This window comes from Bicyclus anynana, chromosome 26 (assembly GCF_947172395.1).
Source record: "Bicyclus anynana chromosome 26, ilBicAnyn1.1, whole genome shotgun sequence".
Classification (NCBI taxonomy): Eukaryota; Metazoa; Arthropoda; class Insecta; order Lepidoptera; family Nymphalidae; genus Bicyclus; species Bicyclus anynana.
In genome coordinates this window covers 7,042,292-7,066,859 of record NC_069108.1, presented here as the reverse complement: position 1 = coordinate 7,066,859, position 24,568 = coordinate 7,042,292, and the positions used below count along the sequence as shown (strand labels likewise).

Below are 24,568 nucleotides of genomic sequence, written 5' to 3'. Positions count from 1 at the left end.
CCACCCTACCGACAAAGACGTACGCCAAGCGATTTAGCGTTCCGGTACGATGCCGTGTAGAAACCGAAAAGGGGTGTGGATTTTCATCCTCCTCCTAACAAGTTAGCCCGCTTCCATCTTAGACTGCATCATCACTTACCATCAGGTGAGATTGTAGTCAAGGGCTAACTTGTTTTTGTTTTTTTTTTTTCAAATTCCCGAGGGTTTTGTGAAAAACTAAATTCCACGCGGACGAAGTCGCGGGCGTCCGCTACTATCTTATAGTTTTACTTCCTGTGTGAAGGTGGAAGCTGATCCAAGGATCTTTATCATTGAGGAACTCATCAATGGTGTAGTAATCCCTGTGCCTATTTTTTTTTTTTATGAATGGTTGACCACAATCAAGCCTGATCTCAGACTAAATACATAAGGACTAGTATCGCACCCAAATTCACGAACAAAATTTTCTGCCATTTTCGAAGGAAAACGAGCTTAGATTTCATACATATCTTATACTACACTAGCAGTTTTTGTTCGTTTTTTACGCCATTTAGCTACACAAAAAGGTATTTTTACGGAGGTTTTTAACCGACCGTCACGATTGTAAACTATGAAACGTCGATACTATAGAGACAGTGTTTATAATCGCATAAGATCGTTGATCATATACTTTGACAGAAAAATAATGTCTTGCGAGGCAGGTATTTATCTAATTAGTCTGAGAGCCAGATGGAAAGTAATGATGAGGTCTAAGATGAAGCGTGCTTGCCTAGAAGATGCCTATTCACTCTTGCCTTGAAAGTGCACAAATTATACGTGACAGCAAACACAGACGCCGGTAGGGCATTCCACATTTTGGCAGTTCTTAGTTCTGTGCCTATTATTCCTCCCTGAAAAAAAAAAAAAAAAGTTCTGTGCCTATTATTCTTTCATCTGTGCCTTATACTCGTAATAAGATTTTCTTGTAAGAAAACTCCCAATAACGTATTTTTTTTGTTGTTATTCGAACCTTGGACTACATTATATGTGGCTGATCTAACTACGGGACAAATGAGACACAGAGTGTAGTTTTAAACGTCAAAATGCCATTTCGAAATTCAGAAACTGCGGTCGCGGGCACAGATCCGCCCGGCGGGAATCCATTTTGTAAGTTTGACGTTTACGCCAAAATGGACGCCGCTGATGGCGGCGCGCGGTAATCCTGTTGACGAATTGTTTTCTAGTTCGAAACAACGGAGCCTTTGTGGGAATAGTTCTATAAATAGCTACACTCAGGGTCTAGGATTCGATTCCAACGGGAATTAAGTCTCGTGTCAACCGAGGAAGTCAAGTCTTTCTCCAGTACTGTGGGTTCCGTCATCAGCGTCATCATTCACAACCTCAGATCAATTATTGTATAGGACCTGCCTCGCTAGACGTTACTTTTCTGTCAAAGTATATGATCAACGATCTAATGCGATTATAAAAACTGTCTCTATAGTATCGATGTTAAATAGTTGTAATGTTAAAGAGCTCCGTAAAAATACCTTTTTGTGTAATTGAATTGTGTAAAAAACGGGCAAAAACTTCTATTTTAGTATAAGATATATACCAAATCTAAGCTCGTTTTCTTCAGAAAATGACAGACAATTTTGTTCGTGACTATGAGTGCGATACAGGTCCTTCGATAATTGGTCTGAGTTCACAACCCATATTCGGCTCACTGTTGAGCACGAGTCTTCTCTCAGAATGAGAGATGCTAGGCCAATAATCCGCCACGCTGGCCCAATGCGGATTGACAGACTTCACACACATAGAAAATTAAGAAATTTCTCTGGTATGCAAAAAATAAAGTTACAATTACAAAATAATACAATAATTAGAATTAAAAGTAAGTATGTCATTAAATTAATTAATTATTAAAACATTCTCTGCGTGTGTGAAGTCTGCCAATCCGCATTGGGCCAGCGTGGTGGACTATTGGCCTAACCCCTCTCATTCTGAGAGGAGACTCGAGCTCAGCAGTGAGCTGAATATGGGTTGAGAATGATGATGATGATGATGTCATTAAAAATTAAGCCAAATATTCCTTAAACTCGTAGTAGCACTTATCAATAAGCCATCTACTAAGATATAATTATATTTCAGTGTTACCAACTCTCCAAAATGTTTATCCCTAAAGTTGTAAAAACCCCTAAAATCGCCTTAAATTATTGAGTTGTCCGCCTAAAAAATATAAATTCATAAAATTTTGAAATAATATGCTGTAATATGTTTCAAAAGTCTATATTTAATAAAGACAGAATATTACGTCTTTATCTGAGGATTCAGATATTTTGAATTCATGTTATGTTGACAACTCAGACCAATTATTGTATAGGACCTGCCTCGCTAGACATTACTTTTCTGTCAAAGTATATGATCAACGATCTAATGCGATTATAAAAACTGTCTCTATACTATCGATGTTAAATAGTTGTAATCGTGTTCGTCGGTTAAAGAGCTCCGTAAAAATACCTTTTTGTGCAATTGAGTTGTGTAAAAAACGGGCAAAAACCGTACTTTAGTATAAAATATATGCCAAATCTAAGCTCGTTTTCTTCAGAAAATGATAGACAATTTTGTTCGTGACTATGAGTGCGATACAGGTCCTTCTATAATTGGTCTGAGGTTGACAATGAATAAATTTAACAATTTTTTTTATTCGATGAAAATTGCCGCCAGCTGCCTCAGAGTGGTTGTAGAATAACGTATTATATGTCGTTATAAGTCGCTAGGCCAAGAAAGAAATATTAAAATTATCATCAATTTAAAAATATTAAAGACTCAAAAAATCCCTGAAAATACCCCTAAAAATTTCAGACCCCTAAAAAATCCCATTTCACTTATTTGCCCCCTAAATCTGGGGAAAACTCCTAAGTTGGGAACCCTGTTATATTTATGGTGCTTAGGCCCACTTTTTTTTGCACACTGCTAAAAGAATTATACGAACCTAATCCAATGTCACATAAACTAACCACTGAGCTATCGAGGCAGTTATGCCAATATTATTTATAAAAATAAATATTGCATGTATAGATTTCAATAGGTCGCTTTCTAACAAAACACAAGCATCGGATTACAGTCCAAAGTTCAGTCTCAAAACAACCTAATCATCACATTTGTCTTAAGATATCCGATTACATACAAATAATATACGGGTAGGCCTTTTTTTTCTGCATTGACATATTTTTGTAAAAAACTCTTCGTAGGTACAGTGGTTGCTTGTATGTCTTCGGATCACGAGGCACTGGGTTCGAATCCTGAGTCTGGTTTATGAGATTTTCAGTAAACTTTCTTTAGTAAACACAGATTAAGAATAATAGGCAGATGGAGTGTCGTAGCCGCTCCAAATACAAAATTCAAAAACGAATACATTCTCGAGTCAGTACGACACGAACCGTCGCATCAGTAATTTTCAATATTATTCAAGAAAAATGGCGTGTTATTTTTTTAAATATTTATTATAATTATAAAAACTGATCACAAAAACTAAACAAATAAGATGGAAGAAAGACTATTCTTTCATTGATATAATTATTGGTTACTAGCGGACGCCCGCGACTTCGTCCGCGTGAAACCCTACTACTACTCCCACCCCCTACCCTACCCCTACCTTACCCCTACCCTACCCCGACCCTACCCCTACCCTAACCCTATCATACCCCTACCCTATCCTACCCCTACCTTACCCCTACCCTACCCCGACCCTATCATACCCCTACCCTATCCTTACCCTACCAGTACCCTATCCCTACCCTAACTCTACCCTACCCCTACCCTACCACGCGATGGCGACGGAAGCTTGAAAAATGGAGTAACTTCTCCCGTTTTCTCCACATTTCCCTTCACTGCTCTGCTCCTATTGATTGTAGCGTGATGAAAAGTATACTATAACCTGCCCAGGAGTATGAAGAATAATTGTACCAAATTTCGTTAAAATTCTTCGAGTAGTTTTTGTTTCTATAAAAAACATACAGACAGACAAACAGACAAAAATTTTACTGATTGCATTTTTGGCATCAGTATCGATCACTAATCACCCCCTGATAGCTATTTTGGAAATATATTTCATGTACAGAATTGACCTCTCTACAGATTTATTATAAGTATAGATAGATTATGTTAATTTACGTAACTATTAATTCTGAAATACAAATTATGAAAAAAGTTTGTATATGTGGATGTCCAGGAGACGCTTGTCGTTTGTTTTATTTTATGTGTTCACCGGCTTTACCACGCTGCGTGTAAAGACTCATTCTGGATTTATTCTTTATTCTGTTGTTTAAATGTAGATAGGTATGCTTGTATCTTCAAAAGACTTGATACAGACCTGCTAAAAGAAACCGTCTCACGCAGTATGCATTACATCATTTATAATATTACACCAGTCAATACAATGATCTTTTATATTCGTTAAAATTCAAAAGATTTATTACTAAATTCATTTACCTTAAACAACCATTTCTATTTTACTGTTACAATACACATCTACATTCAATTCTGAACTTTATTTTTATAGTCATAAAGTTCTATAGTTTCAAATTGTCGGTAAGAGTAATTTGGGCGGACGTCCACCGATGTATCATTTCATTTTATTTCAAAATTCGATTTACAAACAACTTTGCCGTTAAACGTGGCGCTAGTGTCTATTTGAAAATATAATTCAAGCAATTTTCGACCTTATGTCTTACTTGTTAAATTAGTTCATAAAATTGCCACCTGCAGAATAAAGTTTGCATTACGTAGGTTCTTTTATATGATAACTTTCTTTATAGCAGCGCTGATGTTCTTATTTCAAATTGATTTTACGTGTAATGAGTGTTAAGGCGGCGACCGATAAAGAACCCAGACAGATGATAAATCATTCGACTGTAAAATAGTTAGTCATAGGAAAAAAAAAACACTAATTGTCTTTGGTACGTTAGACGGTTAGACGTCATATTTGATTAATATTTTAGGGTTAATAGAATGAATAAGTAAAATAAAGATCATGTGTAACCGCTCCACCGTTGTTGAGGACTCTGCGCTCGAAATTGTCCAATTTTGAGAAGGAGGTGAACTGCCGAAACCAACTCGGTTGGGCAGCGTTCGGGAAACTCCGCGACATCTTTTCGTCCATAATTCCTCAGTGCCTAAAGACGAAAGTCTTCGAACACTGCGTGTTTGCCAGTGATGACTTACGGATCCGAGACCTGGTCGCTGTGACCCTCATAAAAAGGCTCGAAGTCACTCAACAGGCGGTGGAGCGAGCTATGCTTGGGGTTTCTCTGCGTGATCGAATCAGAAGTGAGGAGATCCGCAGAAGAACCAAAGTCACCGACATAGCTCAACGAGTTGCGAAGCTGAAGTGGCATTGGGCGGGGCACTTAGTTCGAAGAGCCGATGGACGTTGGGGTCCCAAAGTGCTGGAATGGCGACCCCGCACTAGTATGCGTTGGTCGACCCCCACCAGGTGGACTGACGATATCAAGCGAGTCGCAGGGATTCGCTGGATGCAGGCGGCTCAGTATCGTGATGTTTGGAAGTCCCTACAAAAGGCCCATGTCCTGCAGTGGACGTCCACCGGATGATATGATGATAATGGGGATGATGACTAGGTTTGAATATATTGATTTTTATGATCCATTCGGGTAAGTAGGGTCAATGTTAACTAATTTATACATAAAAAGCAAAGATTGTCTGGATATTTGCAAAATAAATGAGATTATAAAATTTCAAAATCTATTAAAAATATTTTATCGTAATTAGATGAAAATTCATACAGTTTTAGCTTCCTTACAGCAAATGTGACATTTTTTTAATATAAGAACTATAAGCATAAACGCACAAATAACAAAGATATTGGTAATTTTGTTTGAACGCGCATACAAATCTAACGATCATTACATTGCCTGTGACGTCATTAGTTCGAGTCATTTTGTATGGGGCGTTTTTCAGGGATCCGCGGCAGCGCCGCAAATCTGACCCTTTAAATCCCTGTAGCTCCGAAAGTAATGATCGCAGATACTCTGTTCCTTTTACAAAATTGCTTTACTATTAGTATACTCTTAATTTATATACAATTTAAAAACTGTCATCATCCCTATGAAAATGCAACAAGAGCCACATGTGATTACTACGATTTTCCCGCCAAACTCCAGCGCCATTATAATTAATTAAAACAGATTCCTCGCGAACAAAGTACACAGAGCATACAGAGCGACCATAGAGTCGGGCTAATCTTTATTGCAGCGCCACACTCTCGCGCCAGTCCGCAGCGCAGACGGATTGTGGCCGGACACACTCTCGATTTAAATTCACACTTCTCAACAGATCATTTACATTAAATACGAACCGACGCCTCGCGGTGTCACTCGCTTAGTTCCCGTGAGACGGGGATAAGGTATAGCCTGTGATATTCACAAATAATGTGGCTATGCAGTGGTAAAATGATTTTTAAATTTAGTAGATTCAGAGATTACCATTACAATACCACAAACTACCTCTATAAGCCGTAAAAACCATCCTAGAACTTCAACAAACATTTTAAAAAAGAATTGCTCAAATTGGTCCAGGCGTTGTTGAGCGCTTACCAACGCATTTTGCGATTCATTTTTTTATATTATAGACTAGTAAACAAATTAGACTACATTTAATTCGTTGTACGAGATTTTGAAAAAATATTTTTTATAGCCTATGACACTCACAAATAACGTGGCTATACAGTGGTAAAACAATTTTTAAATTTATTAGATTCAGAGATTACCCCTTACAATACCACAAACTACTTACTATAAAATACTAGTATACAAATTAGACTACGTTTAATTCGTTGTACGAGATTTTGAAAAAGTTTTTTTATAGCCTATGTCACTCACAAATAATGTGACTATCTGGTGATAAAATAATTTTTAAATTTAGTAGATTCAGAGATTACCCCCTACAATACCACAAACTACTTCTATAAAATACTAGTATACAATGAATTCTAGATTCGTTGTACGAGATTTTGAAAAAGTTTTTTTTTTAATAAAGGTGATTTTGCAGGACGTATCTAAATCTAAACTTTGAATTATTTTAACTCGAGAACCTTTTTTTTATTATGTTGAGTTTTTATTATGTTGATCAGCTAAGTGGATAAAGAAGATTAGATTTTTTGTTTGTTACAATTTAACTCGAAATATACCCGACCGATTCGTAATTTGAAATCGGTCGAGTAGAGATAGAGATTATGAGACTTTAGAATGCTACATTATCAGCGAGTAGCATAAACTATATTTTTTCCCGAATTCCTACGGGAACAGGTACTATGCGGGTGAAACCGCATGGCTTCTGCTATCATTAATAAATATATATAAATACTTACACATGTGTAAGTTTTGTCGGCCTCCGTGGCGCAGTGGTATGCGCGGTGGACTTACAAAACGGAGGTCGTGGGTTCGATCCCCGGCTGGGCCGATTAAGATTTTCTTAATTGGTCCAGGTCTGGCTGGTGGGAGACTTCGGCCGTGGCTAGTTACCACCCTACCGACAAAGACGTACCGCCAAGCGATTTAGCGTTCCGGTACGATGTCTTGTAGAAACCGAAAAGGGGTGTGGATTTTCATCTTCCCCCTAACAAGTTAGCCCGCTTCCATCTTAGACTGCATCATCACTTACCATCAGGTGAGATTGTAGTCAAGGGCTAACTTGTAAAGAATAAAAAAAAATGTATAAATACACCCAGGCACTAGAAAACACTCATGTTCGCACACATATTTTTCAGTTGTGGGAATCGAACCCACGGTCCTGTATGCAGAAAACAGGGTCACTACCCACTGCACCACACTGTCAATGTCATACATGCTATGTTCATTCATGTTTCACCCACATTGTGATCTTTGATGGGTTAAATGAGCCGTCACAGGGTGAGGGTGGTAGAGATACCGTATAGGGTGAGGGTGTGTATTTGTAATACAATTTGGTTTGGTAATTGATAGTCTCTATGGGTATTTGCTTGTCTCTCTAGAATAGGGTCAAGTTTGCAAGGCGAAACTTTTTAGGGTACCGTAGTTCATAATGAAAAACCGATCCCTTTTTTATTCTTTACGTGTTAGCCTTTGTACATGTGTTAAAGTTTGCAAGGCGACACTTTTTAGGGTACCGTAGTTCATAAGGAAAAACCGATCCCTTTTTTTTATTCTTTACGTGTTAGACTTTGTACATATTATGTTTTCTGTGCCTTGACTACAATCTCACCGGATGGTACTTGTAAGTGATGATGCAATGAAACCCCTATCTGTTTTTATACCACATCGTACCGGAAGGTTAATTCGCTTGACATAGGGTGGTAACTAGCTACAGCCGAAGCCTCCCACCAGCCATGCCTAGACCAATTAAGAAAACCTCAATCAGCCCAGTAAGTAGAGTATAATAATTATTGTCTCGTCTAGATTACCGCCATGTGGAATGTTGAGTCAACTATTATTGTTCCGATAGTTGTTTCAGTCAATGGTCTTATAGCGAAAAGCTTCGACCAACACCTTAAGAAGCTTTCGCTTAACTGTTGGATCAAGAGTCGGATACAGAAGGCAGTGATTCTTGAGACGGCGCGTATTGTAAGGAGGTTCCTCACTCTGGAGCCCTGACCACCGGTTGCTTGGGCACTCAAATGTCCCGCAGCGGGAGGGTGAACTTTTTTTATAAATTTTTAATAATGTTTTGTTCTTTATACTTATATTGTTAAAAATTAAAAAAAAAAAGTAATAAATAAATGAGAGCTAAAAATTGTCTCGTCTTATACTTACACAGGTGCTCGTGTATTGAAAATGTACATTTGTAATTAAATCATAAAAAACGGTGTCTTTGAGCAAGACATGTTAGGTATCAGAAAGACCTTCAGTGGCAAACGTTTATACAGATTTTTAACTATTTTTATGGTGTATAGTTTTTGATCTATTACGAATGATTTGTACGGAACCCTCTGTGGGTGAATCCGACTCGCACTTGTCTTTTTATCATGTGGCTGAGTATCCTCTATCGATTCATAATAAACAGCATTTTACATTTATTTATAATTTTATTTTACATTTTAAAGCATAGTGAAATCTTATTTAAAACCTTTTTAAAAAAAAAATATGGCGTTTCATCAGACATAGTACAATGGTAAAATTAACTTATTGTAAACTAGCGGACGCCCGCGACTTCGTCCGCGATTCCGCGTCCGTGGAATTTAGTTTTTCACAGATTCCTCGGGAACCATGGATTTTTCTGGGATAAAAAGTAGCCTCGGTATTAATCCATGCTATAATTTATCTCATATATATTTAGAATTATATTTATATAATATAAATATAATCTCAATACCAAATTTAAGCTAATTCGGTTCAGTAGTCGAGGCGTGAAAGAGTAACAAACATTCATATCATCAAAATCATCAGTTCTCGCAAATCTCGGGAAACCATGGATTTTTTCGGGATAAAAAGTAGTCTATGTGTTAATCCAGAATAAAATCTATTTCCATTCCAATTCCTATTTTCAGTGAAATCCCTTTAGTAATAAAGAGTAACAAACATTCAAACAAATATCCATACAAACATTCGCGTTATATAAGTAGGATGACATTGACTAAGGATCGAACCTTGAACCATCCGTTATAATTTTATAACAACCAAGTAAACATCAGAAGTCATCAAAGTAACATGTCATAAAAATTATATTCTGATGGGGTTTTAAACGATAATAAAATTAACAACTTCAGAGGGAAAATTATGATGTCCCCTTGGTCTTAGGGGATTTGGACGGTTTTATGCAATAGCAGACGCGTCGCGGTTTCACCTGCGTAGCAGCGGCGAAGAGTCCATACAGGCTGATTCCCGGCGGGTTACCTTTTAAAAAATCCATGTACGTATGAAAAACCGAAGTTTTATCAAGGGGTATGAGTTTCCTACTCTTTAAGACGGGTTACTGTCGTCTAAAACTTCCTTCGCCACTGCTGCGTAGTTCCCGTTCCCATGGAAATACGGGGATAAAATTTAGACTATGACTCTCATAAATAACGTGGCTTTCTAGTGGTAAAAGAATTTTCTAAATCGTTTCAGTTGATCCAGGGATTACCCCCTACAACACTACAAACTTTATAATATTAGTATAGAAGTATAGACTAGTAGAAGTCCTGCTGTTTCGCTTACATGGTTCCCGTTGCCGTATGTTACTCGGTGAAGATATAGCTTTCAAATGGCGAGAGTTTGTAAAATCGAGATCGATTAATCGATTAATTTTTGATCTAAATCGTAACAAACAAACAAATCTTACACCAAGATTTGTGAATGGTAATTTTAGAGATAGTGGCTATTCTGTTGGCATTTTTTCTAGTTTCTGGCTATTCTATTGGCATTTCTCCTAGTTTCTGGCCATTCTATTGACATTTTCCCTAGGTTCTGGCTATTCTATTTGCATTTTTCTATTTTCTGTGTATTCTACTGGCATTTTCCCTTGTTTCTGGCCATTCTATTGGCATTTTTCCTAGTTTGAGATGTCGCACATTCGGGTAAAAATAATATTCATATGAAAATGCTGTGCACTATTGCATACAACACTTTTTAAAGAGGGTGGTATGTAATGGATATTTTTATTGCCTCGCGACTTGTTACTACATTTGTATCAGTTATAGGGGGATGAAATGACCATGGACTTATACTAGAAGGCAGTTCTAGGTTTTGGTTCAGTGGTTAGCTTATGTGGTTTTGTATCATAAGGTCCTGGGTTCGAGGTCTGGGTCTCTATGAACTACTACGAGGAACAAACAAACTATGCGATGTCCAAGTGGGAAATACTCCTGAGCACCATTTAAACCATCATAGCTGCTGGCCTAACCCCTCTCAGTCTGAGAGGAGACTCGAGCTCAGCAGTGAGCCGAATATTTGTTGATAATGATGATTGATTAATGTCACAAAAGATATGATTTTTTTTTAATCCAGTTGAACGCGGGCGTAAGCTAGTCACAATTAATACATTTTTTTTTATTCTTTACAAGTTAGCACTTGACTACTCACCTGATAGTAAGTGATGATGCAATAAGATGGAAGCGGGCTAACTTGTTAGGAGGAGGATGAAAATCCACACCCCTTTCAGTTTCTACACGACATCGTACTGGAACGCTAAATCCCTTGACGGTTGGTCTTTATCGGTAGGGTGGTAACTAGCCACGGCCGAAGCCTCCCACCAGCCAGACCTGGACCAATTATGAAAACCTCAATCGTCCCAGCTGGGGATCGAACCCAGGACCTCTGTCTTGTGAATCCACCGCGCATACCACTGCGCCACGGAGGCCGTCAAAGTAAAAAGTGATTGTTTATGAATGTGTTTTAACGTATTTGAATAAACATGGTTTGGGCGTTCCGTTTTACGCAGAAATCATTAAATAAATAATTGATTGAGTCTTTACAATATACATGATACGAGTAGATGAAACTTTCATTAAGAATTCAATAACTTTCTAAATTATTGCAATTAATTATTACATAGAATGATCGAGTGTTTAATGAGTAACTTCTAGTATGATACAATGGGGGGACTAGCAGTGGCGTGCTATGGGTTGTCGATCAGGGTATGCACTAGTAAGAAAAATAACCAATCTGGGAAAACCTGCATTGAATAAGCATTAAGAAAAACATCTTTTAGGGCATGCAGAACTTGCACGCTATTGAGGACCAGGTTTGAATATATTGATTTTCGTGAAACATTCGGGTAAATAAGGTCAATGTTAACTAATTTATAACTAAAAAAAAAAATATGGCCTGGATAATTGCAAAATAAATAAGATTATAAAATTTCAAAATCTATTAAAAATCTTTTATCGTAATCAGATGAAAATTCATACAGTTTTAGCTTCCTTACATTAAATGTGACATTTTTCAATAAATGAACTATAAATATAAACGCACAAATAGCAAAGATATTGTTTGAAATTTTTGAAAATTGAAAATTGTTTTCATAATTTGTATTTCAAAATGTAACACTAACAACAATTACGTAAATTAACATAATAAAAACACAATTATTATAAATGGGGTCTTATGTTTTTAAATATTTTAAAAACTGTTCACAAAAACTAATGAAATATGATGGAGTACTTTTTATTAATAATTATTTTTTTTTGATGTCAAGGAGACGCGTGACGTTTGTTATTTTTTTTTTTGGTGTTTTTCATTCACCACGCCGCTTATAAAGACTCATTCTGGATCATCTTAATTCTATGGTGATGGTGAAGTCTTTGTGCGTCAGCTTGAGACATTTCCTTTAATTATTCTAAAATATTAATAATTATTTTTCTTTGTTACAGCAGTGGGCTGAAACTCCGCCAATTGACAGACGGCCGCCATCTTGTCCAAGTGATATACACACCGAATGGCGTCCTACAGGACTGCGAATACATTACATCCACGAAATCAGCGAGACACTTCATCAAAACGTTGAGAAAAGAATTAAAAATGGCGCTAGACGAAGAAAGCTACAGAATATTGGAGAAAAGGCCAAAGAATTCTGACGACGAGCGGTATTATCGCCATTTTGGAAATGTGACATTTCGAATTTTAAAAAACGGCGACAAGCTACCAACAGATGTCGCTAGGTGGTTCAATTATGACAGATTAAAAACGGAATGCTTCGAAAGGCACGAAGAACTGACTTTAATGATGGAAAATAGAAAGAAAATCAGTGAGAACAGCTTGCAAAGGTTAGTTTTCTATTACATTGGTATAAATGTTGCCTACAGTGAAAACATCGAAACTATTATATTTTTTAATCGCTCAAGTATAAATTAATTATTAAATTACCTATCTATATAAGGTTGACTTTTTAAAACATAGCCTATGTCACTCGCAGATAATGTAACTTTCCAGTGGTGAAATTATTTTAAAAATCAGTTTAGTTGCTTATGCGTGTAAGCGTAACAAACAAACAAACTTTCATTCGCATTTGTAATATTAGTGAGTAAAATACTAACAGTGTCTACTAGTGTCTATTAGTGTCAGTAACTAAAATGTCATTCTAGATTTTTCAAAATTCTACCCTAGGTTTAAAAAGGGTTGAAGTTTTTTTAATATAAATCGTTCATGTTTTAAGTCGTAGTTTTGTAAAATGATTATTGGACTGCTTATTATATATATATAAAGCACACGAAAATATGAATAGAAGGGGGTGAAGTAGGGGTTGAAAGTTAAGATCGATTTCCATTATTCTATAGTATAGAATAAAAGAAATCGATATTCTATCTCTTTCTCGAATCGATATTCTATATCTATAGATATAGAATCTATACTAATATTATAAAATTTGTGGTATTGTAATATCTGGATCCACTGAACCAGTTTTGGAAATTCTTTTACCACTAGAAAGTCACGTTATCTGTGAGTGTCACTGACTACATTTTGCTCCCATATTCTCAAGGAAACCGGAATTACGCGGGTAAATCCGCGGGGAGTCGACAAATATTAATAATAAATGATTTATTATCACACTTACTCCTAACTAATGAGTAAATAATTATCATACCATAATAATGTAAAAAAAAAATAATATTATTAAATCTAAGAAAATTATTTACAATCTTGAATAATTATTTTTTTATTTACCGTTTCAGTTTTATCGATATTTTCACTGTAATTTTACATTTAAATTAAGATAACTTTCTTTATTTCAAACGAATTCTTCTTAGCTTTTTGATGTTTTATTTTATTATTATTATTTTTGAGTTTGTGTGTGTTGGCTTATCTAAATAAAATAATAATTAATTTATTTTGCTATTTTCCAACTTGTCACGATGTATGAATAAATGCAAGATGTAAATTGGGTATTTGACCTTTGAATAGTATATTACCTAATATTTAGTTAAAAGTAACTATTATATATTTTGAGAATTTCGGAAAAATTAAGTTTTATACATATAGAAATAACAAGCAAACTTTCCTTAATAATGATTAAATGACTTTAATTACAAAAAAAAAATATTGTCGATAATTGGAATTTTTGTTTAATGAAGTTCAAAAGTTTAAAAAACAGTCAAAAAACTTGTAAAGTTAATTGGTTCATAATATATGTACATTTTAATGTAACATTTTTCATTATAGATTATTGTATGATACGATTTTTACGTTGTTATGACGTCATAATTCTGCTGTTTTTAGTGTGAGGCGTGTTTTAACGTTTTTGTCCTTGTATCTCCGAAAGTTATAATCGCAAATTCATTGTCACTTCTACATAATTGTTCTATGAAGGTACAACAAAAACTTAATTGTGACGTCACGTCTTGCATTTATTCATATACATCATGTCTATTGTCTATCAAGGCTTTTTCATATAACGCACTAATTTCTATGTGTGCTTTCAATGTTTGTTTATGTATTTGTGTGTGTGTGACTGTGTACACAGATTAAAAGAAATATAGACGGAACACCTCTCGAAAAACTGCATTAAATCAATCTGAATTTATTATTACAGGAAAATTTATTTTTTTATAGCTTTTAATTGGTGCTTGATCTCGGTTACGAGTAAAAGCTGTTTTAAATTACATTTAACATAAAAAAGAAAATTAAAAGAAAAATTTACTACACTAAACAGTGGCGTGCTTGTTCTATCCAAATTCATACGCAAATTTTTGAACGCAGCCAAAATTTTTAACTTGGTATCTTATTGTAATTATAAATCGTCAAATGATGTCTTTGAGCATTGCTTTTTTAATTCAATAATTTTGAATTCCTTATCCACGCCACTGTCTCACTATCTACATTTTTACATACTCTTTTGGCTGTGGTCATTTACTAAACGGTAGGTTAGAAATACTTACACGTGATAGTCCAGTGGATATGACCTCTGCTCTGTAGGCTCGAATCCGGGCCTTTAGCCAAGTGGCACGTCGTTTCTCTTTCTACGATGGCAAACGCTTCGAAAATCAATCAATATATGGGAATGAAATTTGCTATCGACTGGTCACATGATCAAGGTGTCGATCTGATCTGTCATTCCCATACATTTTTCTATCACGTTTTGTGATTTCGTCTCATCGCGACGTAAGAGAGAGCGATATTTCCGGTTCGGCTGCTATTGGTCGACAATGTATTTTTGTCTTCACTAGATATGTCGTTTGTTAGTTAGTACAGTACAGTAGGTAACGAGCGACCTATGACATAGCTCGTGAAGACAAAATGTGGAATAAGTGGCCGAACAGGAAATATCGGTCTCACTTTTCTGATTTCGTCCCATTCCTACGAAAGAGAGAGTGATATTTCCACTTTGACCGTTTTTGATCGACAATGTCTTTTTGTCTTCACTAGATATGTCGTTGTCATTTGTTAGTTAGTACAGTAGGTATCATGCGACCCACGACAGTTTGTGAAGATAAAATGTCGAATGAGTGACCGAACCGGAAATATCGGACTCTCTTTCATCCCATGGATACGAAAGAGACAGCCATATTTTCGGTTCGGCGCTATTGGTCCATTTGTCCTCACGAGATAATGTCATGGGTCGCATGTTAGGCCTACAGGTGAACTATATGTTTGCTTCATCAATCATCATTATAAATAATTACTTTGTTTATGTTTAGTAATTGACCTAAGTCGACATACAGAGTATATCTAAGGATACTATATAGATTATTTTGTAATTTTTTTTCGATACTGTGACCTCTTCCGCACCTCGCACCACATACCACCGACACTTTTTTGTGACTAAAACTCTACATAACTATGGTCAAGAACATTTGAGACTGTTTCTTCATCATTTATCATAACTTAAATTTAAAAAAATATATTAACAATAAGCAATGATATTTTATACTACAGATGGGGCATCAAAACTGAGGCGGACAAATGTGGAAAATTTACTTAATTTCATTTAGTCGCTTATTAAACAACGAACGTTATTTAAGCAAATAATACCTATATCGTCTACAATGTCGAGTTGTATTCAGGAAATGTAAAAACTATATATATATAAATATATAAAAGAAATTAAACACAAAATTGTGCATGTGTGCGCTCAGTGGTGTAGCTGATTCGGATCACTTTTTGTGGTGATTTTGTAGGGCCGTAACCGATCTATAGTATAAAATTATCATTGACCATAAGCATGTATAAAAATATTTTAGGACATGTTGCTAGCACCTGGTTGATTGTCACTAAACATCCGATGGGTTATCTGCTTATTCCGACAAACATATCTTTAGAAGTGACGCATTGACTTCATGATTTAGTTTAAGACATAATTTACCCATTTTTTTTTCGCTGGGAAATGCTTTTATGCATATCCCGTGACAGACAAGACTGCGCAATTTACGGCCGGGTATGTGGGACTCACTGTACTCCAGAATACCCAACGACATATATCCAAAAATCAAAATTCGTTTATTTTCAAGGCTTCTAAAAGGCTCCTTATAGGCAACTTTTGAAACGTCAAGTTTTACTAATTGTAGTGATTTCCACCAAAAGGCAGGTTCTGCTGAGAAGAGCCGACGATATAATTTTTTACAACCTTCTTTGATTTAAATCGTTGTCTTCGTTAATTTATTTGTAATCAATAAAAAACCAATAAAAAATAACAAACCAATCATTTTAAACATACGTAAATTGTATTCCGTACAAAACTATAATAATACTCATAGACAATTATTATTTTCTTTTACACGGAATGCAGGCAATGACCCTCTATGGATAAGTCTTATGAATAAATCCATCTAAAGAGGTTAGTTATTCATTTAAAACATAAACACGGAAGCTAAAGTGATTAATTGTCTATTGCTATAAAAATCACGCAATAGAAAATTTATGACTAGTTATACAAAGAAATTATGGTTTAGATATAAAACTGGAAATTATATTAAGGTATTATGAATAATAATTATTGTGATTTATCTACACGATACAAGCTGTAATATTGTCTACTATACTTCTAACAGTCTTTCCGGCTGATTGGAGACGAATAGGATTGTTACTAAAATTTAAAAAAAAAAATGGTATAAAATATTTTTTTTTGAGACAAAATACCCATCAAGTTGAAAACCTTTATTATTAAAATAAATATCGTTAATTTTGCACATCCATCACTATTGCACATAATTCATCTCAATCATCATTATACGCTTTGGGCAATGATTTTATAAAATCATTGGCTTTGGGACACCAACTATGCTTTAATATATAATTAAATTAATTATTACAAAATAATTCAAATAGGCTGAATAAAAACGCTTTGCATTCACGCCGGCCGCTTTTACGACAAAAAACCCGCCATCTTGACATAAACATATTGTTGTTTTCATGGCAGGCAAAGATCGAAACGCATACAGCCTAAAAACTAACCATAGACAACGGATGACAGGTCCCGCAGATCGCTCAGGGAGAATTTCATAATGCCGGGCACGAAATGGTGCGGCGCTGGACAGTTGGCGGAGAGGTACAACGAATTGGGGGCCGATAGGAACGAAGATAGGTGTTGTAGAGCCCACGACAACTGTCGGATGAACATCGGCGGCTTTAAGCGAAGATTCGGCTATTTCAACTTCAGCCCGTTTACGATATCACACTGCCGTTGCGATAGGAGGTTTGTCTATGATTTTGTTTTTTTTTTGGTTGGTGCGCTTGGGAGTTTGGAAGCTTGTTTTTTTTTTTTGGGAAATGGGTTTTGGATTCATCATTATGCGTTTTATTGAGACGCGCGAAGAGCTTCAGCCAAATATCCAGAGAGCAGCTGATATAATTTTAATGGAGAAATCAAGTATTTATATTAAACAGTTTTAAAGAATTTTGAATTAAATTACATCAAACAATGAAAATACGCCAAACAAAAAATTACATCATTGTTATTAAACTTCACACTCGGTTTAACTGAGCTCTGGTTATTATAATTATACGATATTAAAAACTTAAAACAAACAACAAAAAGAAAAAAATATTATTAGCGTGTAGTAACAGTACATCCATCATATAAGTGCGGTAAGGTGAAAATCACAGCCGAGGCAATATTGCTATCTTGACCCTTAGGCGAGAGCTATATATAATGAAGGAATGTAAGGAAGCAGAGGCTGTAAGGAAGCGCGCATATGTCATACGACGTTTTATACACATTTGCGAGGACACACACTTTCTGCCTGTTCATCATCAACATCGTTGCCTGTTTTCCATATGATGACATTTTGATAGGCTTGTAAGTATCTATCGGTCGATTTTTCGAGCACGAGGCTTAGAGTAACCTTTTTACGCTACCTTTGGGACTTCTAATAGTGTCGAATTAATAAATACATCACTACTTCGTATTTTAAAATTAAAACAATACAGCGAAAAGAAAGAGCGCGTGGAATAATTTTTACTTTTTCACATATAGCGAAGTGCACGCTCTAGTGTTTTTTTAGGCAAATGCACCAAAAACAGCCAGTATTACTCATCAAAGTAAATTAATATTTTTGTGTGTGTATTTTTCTGTGGCTAAGCTATTAAGCGTTCCGGTATGATGCTACGTAGAAACTGGGTACCTACGGCAAGTAACTATTCCAAGAAGCTCGCTACTATCTTAGACTGCATCGTCACGGTGAGATCGCAAACAAGGGATAACTTGTCATCAATACTTACATATGAACAAAAAGTGTTCGTCTATGATTTCAAGTTATCTGTGTTTCTTTACGTGCTTAAAGTACTTGTACATATAATGTGACTAAATTATTTAGACGATACTAAAACACAATAAAAAACTTAAAAAAATATCTGTCTGTCTGTTCTTCCGATACAGCAAATCGGCTTCGACGTTGCTAGTTACCACCCTACCGACAAAGACGTACCGCCAAGCGATTTAGCGTACCGGTACGATGTTGTGTAGAAACCGAAAAGGGGTGTGGATTTTCATCCTCCTCCTAACAAGTTAGCCTGCTTCCATTTTAGATTGCATCATCACTTACCGTCAGGTGAGATTGTAGGCAAGGGCTAACTTGTAAAGAATAAAAAAAAAATATATCAAGATTTTTTTAGATATAACCAAGTTTCCGGGCGGTAAGGGTAGGCCTGGCCCGGGAATGGGCATTTCCCTTAGCTATAATTTTTGTACAACACTTATAAGAAGAAAAGAAAAGAAAGCCTTATAAATTGTTTTCTAAAAGGCTATGGGCTTTCCCCTTTGGCCCACACGTCAAAGGTTGTCCATACCTGCTTTAGTTCGTTTAGTTTCATATTTTATACAAAGTTTAACTTTACATTGTACCTAACGAAGCTTAGGAGCCATCTTTTATTGGGACCAATAAAGCTATAAAACATGTGATCTAAACTCATAAATAGTTCAATGCGTCATTTATTACACAAGATGCAGTAAGGGATTTTACACATTACACAATTTACATTAAAAAAAAATTTAACGACCCGATACTTGAAAAAAATTTATTGTTGTCGTTGGTGGTCAAAGCGGAAGAGGTTTCAAACTTTGCCTTACTGTAATTAAAAAAATACTATTAGAACATTGACCTCTTATAATAAAAGGACGCACAATCATGTACAAAATTTCACTTAAAAACTGGACAATTTTGCTTTGACAGTTTTAGAATTATTAATAAAGAAAACTATACCTAAAGGCCTTTAAATGTAGACCAATATTCAATAAAATCCCAAATTCAGAGCAAATTCAACCTTAAGGATTGAGTTTAAGGTTGAATTTGCAAATGCGACTACTTGAATTGAGTGCCAAGAAGTTGTGTTTGGCACTCATTGAGTAGGGAATGTTTGGCACTCATTGAGTGGGGAAGTTTTGTGGTCGCTGATTGTGCATCCACTTTTTAATAGGAGATCGATGTATTAGAAACATTTACCTATAGCTTGGCAAGTTGTTTGATGACACTCCCATGATATGTGGGCGACGGGGCGGGAAGCACTGCGCGGGTATGAAGTCGTGCGCGCGGGGCATCGCTACCCCCTCGGCCCGCGCGGACTATCGGGTGTGCTACGAACGAATTTGCCAAGCTATTGTCATTTTCAACTTCAGTCTAATTTCGGTTCTTAATTGACTTGTCTGTTTTCGAAAAATATTAGGTTTATTTTACACCTATTACAATCATCTTTTTTCATAAAGCTTTTTTTAAATACAAAAATAAAATAAAATGCATTAATCTGAAATTCGCGCGAAAACAGCGATCACGTGACATGTGTGAGCTGTGACGTCACATTTTAATAAGCGAAGTATGATAACTACGACGCTGTAACTAATTAAGCCTAACCATGTATTTTTTTTTCTTTATTTTTTCCTATAGGGAAAAAGCAAAGGTATTACACCGTACAGCTAAGTTTTCAGTATATTCATTTCATTGATATTCCTGTAAAATCCTTTTATTGATATCCGATTTAATTTTAAGGTATAAAACCATGTCTTCCGTATTAATAAAACATAATATTATTCCAATTGATTCCAAGTACATGTACCTATGAATGTATTTAAATAATGTCACAGCTGACGCACATCACGCGATCAGCTTCGGTTATTTATTTAAAAAAACAGCCGAACCTTAAATCTCCTCCTTTTTGAAAGTCAGTAAACAATTACAAGCATCCTTTGCTGTTCTTTAAAACAAAAAAAAAATGCAACTTTTCGAGAGGCATCCGTCCAAGGCCGCGTAAAAAACGAAAAAAAAAAAAAACAATCTCCAACAGAAAAAAACGCGACTCTATGGAACTCCTCCGAGTGCCGGGCACCAAATGGTGCGGCAAAGGTTACTCTGCGACGCGCTACTCGCAGCTCGGAGGATACACCAGGACTGACAGGTGCTGCCGAGTCCACGACTTGAGGTGTCCATTTTGGATCGGTGGCATGGAGAAGAAGTATGGACTGTACAACTGGCGTGTTAATACTTTAATGCATTGCCGATGCGATGAAAGGTTCGTATTTCGTGTTTGTTGTTTTGTTGTAGCTAGTAAATGTCTAGGGGTAAGTTCGGCCGCCGCGCGGCGCAGTGGGTAGTGACCCTGCCTTCTGCATCCCACAACTGGAAAATATTTGTGTGATGTGGGTTCGATTCCCACAACTGGAAAATATTTGTGTGATGAGCATGGGTGTTTTCCAGTGTCTGTGTGTATTTATACATTATATAAGTATTTATATGTAGTATATAAATGTATATGAATATTATAATATCAACTATCTTAGCACCCATAACACAAGCTACTCTGTATGCTTACTTTGGGGCTAGATAGTGATGTGTATTGTTTAAGTATATTTATTTATTTATTTTATTTATTTTATTGATATGACTATAATATACAATGTTTGACAATTACTTTCTTTGTTTAATTTGATATATAGTATATGTATGTCACCGTTAAACTGTAAAATACGTTGGTTTATAATCTCACTCGCGATATTGTAATCTGTCGATATATTGTCAACTGAACATACTGATTACAATTTAACGTGTTATTTTTCGGTATATTGTAATCTATCGAAGTGAAAGTGTAAATTTACAATCTTAAAACGCCAGTTGTCCGAACTTGCCCCTGATTGGTCGGCCTTACAGCAGACCGTACTGTGTCCATAGAGTTAGGAATGAAACACATATGTCAGTCAAATAAAATACTTCAAGAATTGTGACATCACGTATTTATTTAAATATCGCGAGTGAGATTATAAACTAAAGTATTTTACAATTTAACGGTGACGTGTACATAGTATACAGTAGCGTAACTATATGGCGTCAGGGCTGGCAAAATGCAAAATGGTCCCCCAGCCTACTGGCTGAAGTCATTTAAACGTTTAAAAAATACATCCCCATCATATGAATTCGCCACGGGCTTAGATAATATAGTTACTGAATTAGCAACACGCTTGTTTCCTAACAGCAACAGTGGAGTTTCTTTTTTTTAATTCTTTACAAGTTGGATCTTGACTACAATCTCACCTGATGGTAAGTAATCCTATGACGCTTTAGACCGTAAGGCCCCGGATTCGGTTCCTGGGTCGGTAAATAAATAAATATAAAATTATTAACAAACTCAACGATTGTGGCAACCCTAAGTATAATTTCCAAAAAACCAGAAAGTCCCCAAATGGTCATATTAATAGAGTCATTTCTGGTAACGCTTCGTTTAAAAAAGTGGAAATAAAAAGTTTTTATACTAGAAATAAAATGGATAGAAATAATAAAAAACATCACCACCCCGTCGACGGGTGAGATAGTGGGTTCCGAGTTTAGAACAGCGAAAACCGTGGAATCACAAAAAACCTCAACTTTTTCTTTTATGTAAGTTTATATTAAATTTTAATTATAAGCTGAATATTTTTATTAAATGAGATTTAATCAGAGACTTGAAACTAAAAGTTATTGCATTCCTAACTCTAAGAACACAGAACGGTCTGTGAGGCCGATTAATCACGGGCAAGTTCGGACGTTTTAAAATTGCAATTTATCGGTATCACTTCAATAGATTAAAATATACCGAAAAATAACAGGTTTAATTGTAATCAATAAGTTCAGTTCACAATATATCGACAGATTACAATATTCCGAGTGAGATTTGAAAGTAACGTATTTTACAAATTAACGGTAGTATACGAGTACATAAAAACGTAGGCAATTTTAAAAAAAGGTATGATAATATTAATGTCAGAAATAAAAATGAAATTGTTGCACGCCACACTAAAATCTTATGAGGGCAATTGCATACGTTTATTACTTAGACTAAATACATAAGGACTAGTATCGCACCCAAATTATTTATATTTTCTGCCATTTTCTAAGGAAAACGAGCTTAGATTTCATACATATCCTATACTAAACTAACAGTTTTTGTTCGTTTTTTACACCATTTAACTACACAAAAGGGTATTTTTACGGAGGTATTTAACCGACGGACACGATTGTAAACTATGAAACATCGATTCTATAGAGACAGTGTTTATAATCGCATAAGATCGTTGATCATATACTTTGACAGAAAAATAATGTCTTGCCAGGCAGGTCTTTATCTAATTAGTCTGAGGTTTTTTATAATAAAACGCAACTTGAAACTACGGGCATGTCTCTCAATAAGTTCAAAGTCTTTATTAAACGCAAGCTTATAGAAAAATCGAAAAAAACCAAAATAGCTTGGAAATGAAATGTATTACATGACTGGCTTCTTATATGCCTATTTAAATACTTACTTAAGTTAAATACTGATAATATTAATACTTAAGTAAATACTGGTAAACTAAAAAAGAAAAACCTGACTGAGTTTGTTGTGGGCTCTTTTCAAACCAAAGCGCGTTTGAAACCCTAGTAAATTAAATTTTAATTTTAAGACTTAATTAATTATTATCACTATTATCTTTATCTATAATATAAAAATGAATCGCAAAATGCGTTGGTAAGCGCATAACTCAACAACGCCTGGACCAATTTGGCCAAATCTTTTTTTTAAATATTCGTTGAAGTTTTAGGATGGTTCTTACGGCGAGAAAAATTCAAATATTTGCCGGAAAAACCATAAAAATAGCCATTTTCTTTTTCCCATACAAATGTTTTTCTGGCTAAAACGTTGTCAATTTGAGCTTTATTGTTATTGTATAAAGTTCATATTAATAAAAATTAGAAAACGGAATAAGGGTGGGGTAGGGTAGAGTAGGGGTAGGGTAGGGTAGGGGTGAAAGTTTACATCGAGTTTCACGCGGACGAAGTCGCGGGCGTCCGCTAGTTAATAAAATTAATACCCCGTGAGAGTACGGGGAAGAATGACTGTTGACTATTAAAATTAATATTATTATTTAATTGCGCGTTATTTAACTAAATTTAACTGTCACTACTCCACTCCGTCTCTGTCCTAGCCCACAATCACAATAACTGATAAAATCTCATACCAACTAATTGGCGGCAATAAATTCTGTCTGTCCGTCCGTCTGTTCGGTTACGCTGATTGGAACTTATGTAGATAATTAAAAAGATCATTTCATATGATTTTGGACATTAATATTCTATTTTTTATCCGACAACGGCGCAGCCAAAATGATTCTAGTAGTCTATGTATGTTTGTTTGTATTTAAGTCCGTAGCGTCGAAAATTCTCATCACATTTTGATCAATAAGTTGTCAAGCGATTCCTGTTATTCATCATCATTATCAACCCATATTCGGCTCACTGCTGAGCTCGCCCTCTCAGAATGAGAGGAGTTAGGCCAATAGTCCACCACGCTGGCCCAATGCGGATTGACAGACGTTACACACGCAGAGAATTAAGATAGTTCTCTCTTATGCAGGTTTCCTCACGATGTTTTCCTTCACTATTTGAAACACGTGATATTTCATTTTATAATGCACACAACTAAAAAGTTGTGTATATTGTAAGACCCGGACCGTAATTAAAAATGTAATTATTATTATAATTATATCCCCTATATATAGTTTTTAGTTTACTATTTTTCCTACTTTTTTTTGATTTTTTCCGTATTTTTTTCCAAATTTTTTTCATATCTATCAACTTAAGGCGTAAATTTTTAACCTCATATGTCTGTAATTAATTAAATTATTTATTTCGCATACAAACTTTCAAATGCATTGAGTCATCGTTATCAACCCATATACGGCTCACTGCTGAGCTCGAGTCTCCTCTCAGAAT

At 35.5% G+C, this 24,568-nt stretch overlaps 1 protein-coding gene across 4 annotated transcripts in view; it reads left to right on the top strand.

Moving 5' to 3' along the window:
- LOC112045804 (uncharacterized) overlaps nucleotides 1-24,568 on the top strand; it is an 87,081-nt gene that overhangs the window by 31,933 nt on the left and 30,580 nt on the right. Inside the window, exons 3-5 of one of the 4 annotated variants that reach the window (XM_024082144.2) lie at nucleotides 12,302-12,694; nucleotides 17,335-17,556; nucleotides 20,637-20,861. In XM_024082144.2, the coding sequence (XP_023937912.1) occupies nucleotides 12,302-12,694; nucleotides 17,335-17,556; nucleotides 20,637-20,861 (840 nt within the window). The remainder of the gene's footprint in view (nucleotides 1-12,301; nucleotides 12,695-17,334; nucleotides 17,557-20,636; nucleotides 20,862-24,568) is intronic. The other 3 variants (XM_024082146.2, XM_052889734.1, XM_024082145.2) reach the window with 3 other exon arrangements.